Raw genomic sequence first — 9,983 nt, forward strand, 5'->3', positions numbered from 1 at the left:
ACAGTACCTTGGGACCTGTTTCTTGTAATCCTCATTCTAAGGATCTTCTCAGGTTCCCTAAGATCTTTGATCTTGAACACTCTTCTAGATTCAGCCTTAAACCACTGAACATCTGACAGCTTTGGAGCTGCAATGGGGATGTCATCCACATGGGTGAGGACCATGATGTCTCTTCCTCTGTGGACGAGTAGGCATGGATCCACCTAGGACTGGGTGAATCTAATCTGTTCTAGCTTAGCAACACAGAGCTTGTTCCAATCTCTAGCTGCTTGCTTCAGTCTATACAGGCTTCTAAGGACCTTGAAGACCATATTTAGTGGAATTTCAACACCTAGGGGTGGGATCATGTAGATGTCTTCAAGAAGGCTGCTTTCGGTGAAAGCATTGTTCACATCCACCTGGTGCATCTCAAGATCTCTCTCACATACTACAGCCATGAAGACCCTAAGCGTATCATGCCTAACAGTAGGTGCAAAGGTCTCTTCAAAGTCAACACTATATTTCTGTGAAAACCCTCTTGCAACTAGTCTTGCCTTGAACTTTTGAATAGCTCTACTGATCATTCTTTTCACATCAAAAACCCACTTAGATGTAACCAGGTTTGCACCCCTTGGTGGTACAACTGGATCCAAGGCGTTGTTGCTTCCTAAGGCAATAAGTTCCTTCTGGATTGCCTCTTTCCACATATGTCCCTAATTGGGGTCTCCCACTGCCTCCTTATAGGAATTTGGGATTGGCACTTCCTGCTGGTAGGCTATGGCCTGCCTAACAGCAGCAAATGCATATCCCTCTACATCATTCAGGATTTCCTCAACCTAGCTCATAGTTAGATCAAGATGAAACATCTGAGCAATCAATGCCCTATAATGCTTGGCTTCATGCTCAGCAGAGCCATCATCTTCATCCCCCCTTGACCTCTAGTTGCCTGCAAGCTGAGGTGGCTGTTGAGGTTGATCCTCCTGAACAAGTTCCTCGTCCTTTCCTTTTCTTGGAGTCCCCTCTACTCTAATCTTCTGGTACTCTCTAACGTCTTTTGGAGGTTGGGGAAGTTGCACAAACAGAGGCTTTGCCTGGAGCTGCTGTGGCTGCATTGATGAACTGGAGACCTGAGCAGGAGGTCTTCTAACGGGGTTTCTCTTTAGGGCTCTGCTTGACTGGTTTGTGAAGGTGATGCCAAGATCCATATCACCCCCCTTCTCATTCTCAAACCAGTCAACTTGCCCGTGTGTTTTGATGGCTTTCATGTCAGGCTCCTAGAAGAGCCATTGCTTTGTGGTGTTCTCTATATAGCCAACAAAGACAACTTCTTTACCCCTATTTATAAGCTTGTCACTTCGCAAGCCTTGAGGTTGGGATCTCGGGTCTACATAGACCACTGCTTTACATCCCTAGACTCTCAAATGGTCAACTGATGGTACCTGGCCAGTGAAGGCTTCTTCTGGTGAAAAAGTAGTACTATCTATCATTGGTCCATTTGGAAGTCTGTTTCTGACCACAGTTTGAGCAATAAGGGCCTCTAGCCAGAATTCAACTGGCATATTTGAGTCCTCAAGCATAGCTCTCACTGTATTCTCAGAGGCTTGGATTGACCTTTCCACAGGTCCATTCTGAAGTGAGTTGTAGGCATCAGTTGTGTCCATCTGAATGCCAAACTCCTTCTCCCACTGTTTTAGCAAGGAAAGAATTTCCCTTGCACCATCACTACGGATTGCAGATAGAAAACACCTTGAGCTGTTCTCTACCTGAACCTTCCATTCCTTTAGAGCTGTAGGAGCATCACTCCTAGCCTTCAAAGGGATTACCCACTTCTTCCTTAAGAAGTTGTCTGCAATCTCAAGCCAGTACTTGAAGCCAAGTCTTGAGACTGCACCTTGAAAAGGCCCACAGATGTCAATAGAGATGAGGGCCAGGCTCTCTCCTTTCCTCTCTGTGGCAGGTCCTTTGAACTTCCTCATGTTTGCAAGGGAGCAGACCTTGCAGTTCTGGTGTTCAGAAGGAACAGGAATGGGATCTTTCTTGTCAGTGACTCTATGCAGGTTTCTTAGCAGTCCCTTGCTAAGGTGTGCACATCTTCTATGCTATAGCTCCCACTGGTCCTGGGACTCAGTGGCAGTCATAGCCTGTTCCAATTCACACTCAAAGTGTGTACCTAACTTGGACAGACTCAAGTCATGCTCCTATAGAGAGGCATATGCTTGAGGCATAGCTTCAAGCTGCTCTGAAACACTTTAAATGAATGGAACACCCCCTCCCAGCTTTGTCTAGACAACAGGGTTTCTAGAAAGGGATTTGGGGGTGAAACTGGGTGGTTGGACAGCAAACTGTTGGCTGAACTGATTCTAAGAAACAAGGCTAACTCTAAGGCCAGGAACAAACAAAACATTCTTCAAGACAATCTGCTTCCCAGAAGGACCACCCATCACTGCACTCCCCTCATGTGTGGCATGTAGGTAGCCACCCCCAACCTTGATCCACTTCCTCTTCTGAAGAGGTTTCAGGGTCCTGAAAAGTGAATCCTGGTCAGTCATATAGGATGAAGCACAAGAGTCAAGCAACCACTCTGAGGAGGGGTACTTGCTTTTGGCTTCCACAGTTGAATGGGCAACCTCATCAACTTCATCATCCCCTGATGGTGTCTCAGGGTCTGATGAGTCTTCCTGGGTTGCATAGGCTCTTCCTTGTAAGGTCCTTCATCACCACTAGGATGTCCCTCAGGCTTGGGGATGGGGACCTCCTTCTTGGTGGTGATGATTGTCTCTTTGCAACAGAGGTGTTTCCTCTGTTGAGTTTGTCCTTCGTGACAGCATGCTTGGCTCCAGAGAGGTGTGGGCAATCCTTGATCACATGATCACCATCACAGAGATGGCAGGTGATCTTGCCCTAGAAACCTCTTCCTGCAAACATTGCTGTTTCCTTAGATGCAACTTCCAGCCTGGATTCATGTGACTCAAGCAGTTGTAGACAATCTTCATATGACAGTCCTGGCTAGGCCAGGATAGTGTTCTTGGTCTCAAGATACACCTCAGGCAGGGCTTGAAGCAGATGCTTCAGCTTCCTTGTAGGCTCTCTGTAGTGAGCCTCTGCTGGGTCAACTTCAGCAATCCTTCTTACAAGATTGCCAAGGTGGACCCAGGCCTGTCTGATGCTTATGCCATCTATCATTCTGAAGTTGATCAATTCTTGAACAACTGTCATTGTATATGCAGCATGAACCTTGCTGTACTTTGCCCTCATCTTGAGCTAGATCTCTCCAGCTTGTCTCATCTCTAACACCTCATCTTAGTCATCTCGTGAAAGGCAGATGAAGATCTTATATCTTGCCTTTACATTTGCTTTCCTCCTAACTGGACTGTATCTTGACTCTTCGAGTCCAGGTAAGGGATCTGATGACTTAGATGGTGTTGAGGAGCTGGGTGTGCTTGATAATAGATGGCTTCTATCTACAACCCAAAGCACATCTTGAGCTTCAAGATGGTCTTGTATCAATGAGAACCATGTCCTCTAGTTGTCCTTGATTAGGATAGGTGCTGCTCTCCTCCTACTAAGGGTGCTATGTCCAGTTTCCTCTATGCTTTTATATATAGGACAGGATGGCTGCCTACAGAAGAAAGGTATTCGTTCGTACGCGATCGGATCGATAGGAGGTGAACCGAACGCGAGGTTGATAGTGGAGAGAATGGCTGTCCACTAGAAAGCGAGGAAAGTCGGTCGTAAGGATCGTGTTTCTAAGACACTGTCTGTAGCTCTCTTAGGGGAGGGTGTTCTGAGACACTACGGCTCTCTTAGACGGAACAGTTAGTTAGTGAGGACAACGCGATGTCCTGAGAGCAACTCTTCCTAGTAGGCTCGCCCACCTTTCTAAGGTATTGGCACAGGCTTCTCTTCCAACCCTCTAAGTTGGTCAAAGTCTGACAGTGCCTCACTAGGCTCTTTCACGACTAACATACACCTACAGCGAGCTGTAGTTTCCTATATAATGCGGAGGCGGCCTCCAGTCTGCCCTTCCTTTTGGTATTGTAGAGGAATAACTATCACGACTTCAATCTATAAGACCTAAAAGCTAACCCGGGCTCATAACCTGTTGAACAGGTACGGATTGATGGCAGCGGAGTGGAGTAAGAGATCAATCTTCAACTGACTAATAACACAATCAAAACATTGGTTCCTGATATGTTGCTACATGCTCGTGCTATTAGTCAGTTGAAGATTGATCTCTTACTCCACTCCGCTACTATCAATCCGTACCTGTTTAACAAGACGCTTATTTATATAAAGACAGTCGTAGATAGTATACTAGTAAGATATACTCGTTATTAACGTAAAGATACTAGAGTAAGGCTTATCTTATTAATCTAGGTTTTCTACTTATTCCTAACGGTCCTTTATTAATAAGAAAAACTAGTCTACTAAGCTCGAGATAGGAAAACAAAAGATCTCTATTATAAGGGAGTAATATATTATATAGAGTAGTTAAAGGAGGCCTTCCTTCTCTTTATTATAAACGTAAATATTAAATTATTTAGCCTAAAGCTAAGACTAAGAGAGTAGCTTTTCTATAAGACCGAGAAGATTAAGTCGAGAGGTATAGATCTAGTTCTTAATACCGGAATAGTTAGACTCGATATAGGACGTAGTCTAGATACTATATTATAGCTTCTTGCTTAAAGCGACGGTAGTAAAGTTATATCTATAGGGAATTTATATACGCTAAAGATAGCTTTACCTCTTTAGCTAGTATACTTTAATCTCTTCTAGCTTTTCATTAAAACCGGACTCTATTAGGCCTTAGTAGAGGCTAGTAAAAAACGCTTAGAACTCTTAAGTCTTTTTAGCGTTAACAAAAACCCTATCTTTGTTCTACTCCTACTTAAACTCGTCTCGATAGTATATAAGGATATCCTTTTAGAGATACTATAGATATAGCCGTATTATTATATCGGGAAAGATAGCCTCTATTATAGCGAGATAGCTACGATCGTGATCGGTTATAAGGAGCTTAGAGTCGGGGATTCGTTCTTGATAAAGGATCTCTTAGAGGCTTCTAAACGCCTAGATAAATATTAGTATTTCCTTCTTTAATAGTAACGTAAGGCTAAATTAAAGCGTCTTATTCGATCTAGAAACGCCGTAGATATTAAATAACGGCTTATTATACTTATTTATCTTATATATAGAGTTGTAGATAAGAATATCCGGATCATAACGCTAGATCTTAAGCGCTTTAAAGTAAATAAAAATAAGCTAATTAGGTCTATTATTGTTACTAACGCTATAGCGATAGTAATAGCTATTACGGTCGAGAAGTTCGAGCGTAGTATTAACTACTATATACGTTACGAGAATCTTAAGCCGTAGCCTTTATAAAATATTAGAAATGTCTTTTTGTTTTTAATAAGCCGTAGGGAACTTCGTTTTAATTAATAAAAGCGACTCTATAACGCTAATACCGTAGGCTATATACTCTTTAATAAGAGTAATAATAGTGTTATTCTGTTTAAAACGTTGCTAGGTTATCTTAATCGTATTAATATCGTTAAGAAGATAGGAGTATAGCTTACTTATTTCGTTCCTAATATACTTAACTATATAGGTACTATTAGGGTAGTAGAATTTATATAGTAGGATTAGATAGCCTCTCTTATACAATACTATTCTATATTACCGCTACCTATTTACGAGCTTTTAGTAGTTATAAGTCTTGCCTCCTCGTCTATAACAAAAAGTCGTTTATCTTAAACTATCTTTCTTAACCTTCTTTGAATATATAATAATAACCTTAACTTATATCTATAGCGTCGTATCTACGTTTATATTATGTCTCTTAATATATCTTTTATAGCGTAGAAGTCGTTATAGTATTCGGCGTCTTAATTGCTATTAGTATCTTTACTCAAAACGAGGTCCTAATTATTATCTATCTCTTCGTCTAAGACGGTATTATTATTCTAGGTTCTAGGCTATTACTTAGGCTAGCGCTATATTAAGGTAAGTTTAAAGAGGTTATTGTAATAAAGAATATAGTTATTGTTAATACCGAAAGACTAAGGTAGATACGTTAGTAACAAGATAGTAGGGTAGAAGGATCATAGGATTAAAGAAATACACGACGACGCGACAGTAGTAGTAACGTTAGAGATAAGCGATAACATTGCGTTAATAACAAATATAACGATATATATAAGTCATATATAGGGTCTACCTTTAGTTAAGACTAGGGTCTGCCTATAGACTCTATAGAATGTTCTCGCCCTCCTAGCTTTGATTGATAGAAAGCTTATATATATTTCGCTAGGGTATAGCAGTCTGCTCACGTCGTAGAGGGTCGACTGGCCGTCGTCATTCCACATCTAAGTTGAGCTTGGTCTCAACATCTACCGAGGAAGTTAGATAACATGAACACGCCGATAGCCCCATCGCCCAGGTGTAGAAATTTATGATCGAGCATAGCTTGCCTGAGTCCAAGCTTTATCGTGCGCATGGGACGCAGCGTGTACTAGCATACCTTGCCTGTGTATAGACTCATCCTGCGCATGCGATGCAACGTGTGCTAGGATCGGTATCCTAGTGCGCGGTCCACGTGGGTCCGTAGCTCTTAACAACATGCGGCAGGCCGTTGACTCTTGTTCGTCCACCTAGCTGACTATCGTGGCAAGTTACATATTTAAGAACAGACGATTCTCCGTCGCAGCAGAGAAATTAACCCCTTCGCTCCAGCACAAAACCGTTCCACATAAAATCCAGCTTCGCTTGTGATCCATCACAATGAAGTCAAGCGCCCTATTCATTATGATCGCCACTACCGCTCTTGCAGTTGCAGGACCAGTCGGACTCGAGTCTGGCGCTCGGATGCCGTATCACAGGTAGGTTGAGTTTTGTCTGCAGCGATTCAATCACTGACGCCAAACGTTACAGCCGATGGGCAAAAAGAGACCCCGTCGCCGAAGCGCACGCGGACGCAGATCTATATAGCGGGTGGCAAGCGAAGAGGGATGCTGTCGCGGATAAGGATGCGGCCCACACGGACGCAGGTCTATATGGCGGGTGGCCAGCGAAGAGGGATGCTGTCGCGGATAAGGATGCGGCCCACACGGACGCAGGTCTATATGGCGGGTGGCCAGCGAAGAGGGATGCTGTCGCGGATAAGGATGCGGCCCACACGGACGCAGGTCTATATGGCGGGTGGCCAGCGAAGAGGGATGCTGTCGCGGATAAGGATGCGGCCCACACGGACGCAGGTCTATATGGCGGGTGGCCAGCGAAGAGGGATGCTGTCGCGGATAAGGATGCGGCCCACACGGACGCAGGTCTATATGGCGGGTGGCCAGCGAAGAGGGATGCTGTCGCGGATAAGGATGCGGCCCACACGGACGCAGGTCTATATGGCGGGTGGCCAGCGAAGAGGGATGCTGTCGCGGATAAGGATGCGGCCCACACGGACGCAGGTCTATATGGCGGGTGGCCAGCGAAGAGGGATGCTGTCGCGGATAAGGATGCGGCCCACACGGACGCAGGTCTATATGGCGGGTGGCCAGCGAAGAGGGATGCTGTCGCGGATAAGGATGCGGCCCACACGGACGCAGGTCTCTATGGCGGGTGGCCAGCGAAGAGGGATGCTGTCGCGGATAAGGATGCGGCCCACACGGACGCAGGTCTATATGGCGGGTGGCCAGCGAAGAGGGATGCTGTCGCGGATAAGGATGCGGCCCACACGGACGCAGGTCTATATGGCGGGTGGCCAGCGAAGAGGGATGCTGTCGCGGATAAGGATGCGGCCCACACGGACGCAGGTCTGTATGGCGGGTGGTCATAATGAGTGAGCTTAACGTTCAAACATACGTTAATAGATAGATAGATTTGTCATTCCCCTGTTCTAGGACCATATTCGGCCTATATAGGTATATGTCTATTGTTATGTACAAAGGGAAACCCGAATAGGTGAAAACCCTTCCCGCCCCCGACTACTCCTTATCTAGATTAGCTTTCCCTCTGAACGTACGTAGTCTATGTCACTACCCCGTTAGCCCCCGCTCCTAGCCGGTCTCGTCGCGCTACGCCGTGTCCTCTCTTCCTATACTACTCCTACTAGGCGGTACCGTTCTAGCTAGGCCTTCTCTAGTATCTAGTTCGTAATGCGCCGTAGGTCCTTAACGTTATTAAGAAGTGCCCTAATCGTCCGGTTCCTCGCCTTTACTATCTACTCCCCCCTTCCTAGCGACTACCTCGGATAGACGAGGAGTACGTACCGTATATTCTAGGAGTAATAGCCGTAGGGGTAGCTAGTATTCGTGTATTCTAGAACCTTCCTCTATAATAGGTACCCCTAGAGGCCGATATGTTCGCTTCGTAGTTAGGTTACTATACTACTCTATACCCTCGTAAGGCGGTAGTAGATAAGCTTCGGGGGGGGTGCTTAACCGCGGATTTTGTAGCTAACTATTCCTTAGGTTATACCGCTAGCTAAGGGCGTCTACTATGCCCTATAACCTAGTTATTCTACCTCTCTTTCTATAGTTACTCTATAAACGATTTCTTACCCTTCTATTATATTACTAGCTATTCGTCCCTTACCCGGTAGTTCGGCTCGTTTCCGGGTCGAATGCCCTAATACGCTAGTACTAATTTGCGGGCCCTTACGACTATACTAGCGATGACCTTCTATACTAGGTACTATACCGACTTACCTAAGTAGAAGGTCTATAGTCCCTAGATATATAGGTCGATCGGTAGTATAGCGGTCTCGTACTTAAGTATCCTTATTAGTGTCGACTTATATACCCCGGTAACCTTCCTTAGGCATTAGTTTTAGATCTTCGCTAGCGCCGCGACGAGTCCCTTTAATAGGTAGGCCCTCTCGCCTAAGGACTATACTTAGCTACTATAGGTAAGGACTGGCCGTATAATAGCCGTATATAGAAGTCGTAACTACCGAAAGTCCGCCCCCTATATAGACGTAGTAAGCCTCTAGTATAATGCTATATTCTGTTTAGCTTTCCGTAATATTGTCTATACGTACTTCCTCTACCGTAGCGCCGGGTCTACCTATAGTCCGAGGATCCTAAGCTAGTTTACCGGGTTAGTCGTATACCCCTATATCTAGATAGAAGCTTATATATTATAGAACCGTAGCCGGCGCGTAAAGTATATTAGATTATACTTTTCTAGGGTAAACCGAGCTCCGTACCTCCTAGCCTAGTCCTCGTAGATCTTGTGCTTCTCTTCTAGTAGCCTATAGTTCTCCTTAGTCGAGGAAGACTACGCTAGGATATTCGTGTCGTCTACGGAGCCGCTCGTAGCGGTGTTCTAGGATTCTAGGGCTAGGAGTAGCGTCGCCGTAAAGAAGAGGAATAGAATAGGTACTAGCGTTAAGCCTTACGGGATTCTAGTATAGACTACTTAAAATAGGCTTTTATACTAGCCGACTAGGATCGACGTACTACGGTTTTAGAGGTAGGACCGTACGAAGTTAATAAGCTACGTAGGGAGTCCTTTCGACCTTAGGATATAGAGTAGCCGCGGGTATAACACGTAGTCGAAGGCTCCCGATATGTCTAGACTAAGTAAGGATGCTATATTGTCCCTATTCTTATACTAGATAGCCTTTACCTAAGAGGTAATAAGTTCTATCGTAGATAGCGTCGATCGCTATAGGCGCGTACCTATCTAGGTGTCCGGGAGTAGGGAGTATTCCTCTACCGCCTCGGAGAGTCTCGTTATAACTAGCTTCTTAAGCGCATTCCTAAGAGTATTAAGGAGCGTAATTAGGCGGTACGACTTTACCTACGTATAGTCTTCCTTTTACGGCTTACGTAGGACTACTATCGTCGATTGTTTAAATACTATCGGGTAGTATCCGGTCTATAGGTAGGCGTTAAAGATCGCTACGACTACTAGGGCTAGTTAATCTCTATACTTCTTTAGTAGCTCGTTCAGGATCCTATCCGGCCCCGGGGCTTTCTTCGCCGGTAACTTCCTAAGTATAGCGG

General features: G+C 45.0%; 1 protein-coding gene across 1 annotated transcript; it reads left to right on the forward strand.

Moving 5' to 3' along the window:
• Positions 1-6,762: 6,762 nt before the first annotated feature.
• Positions 6,763-7,810, forward strand: CLAFUR5_11665 (uncharacterized protein; the record flags this gene model as incomplete). The annotated part of the gene is made up of 2 exons (XM_047910813.1): positions 6,763-6,860; positions 6,913-7,810. The coding sequence occupies 2 exons, from the start codon at positions 6,763-6,765 to the stop codon at positions 7,808-7,810; spliced, it is 996 nt and encodes a 331-aa protein (XP_047765040.1).
• Positions 7,811-9,983: the final 2,173 nt, after the last annotated feature.

Source organism: Fulvia fulva, chromosome 8 (genome assembly GCF_020509005.1).
Source record: "Fulvia fulva chromosome 8, complete sequence".
NCBI classification, from domain to species: Eukaryota; Fungi; Ascomycota; class Dothideomycetes; order Mycosphaerellales; family Mycosphaerellaceae; genus Fulvia; species Fulvia fulva.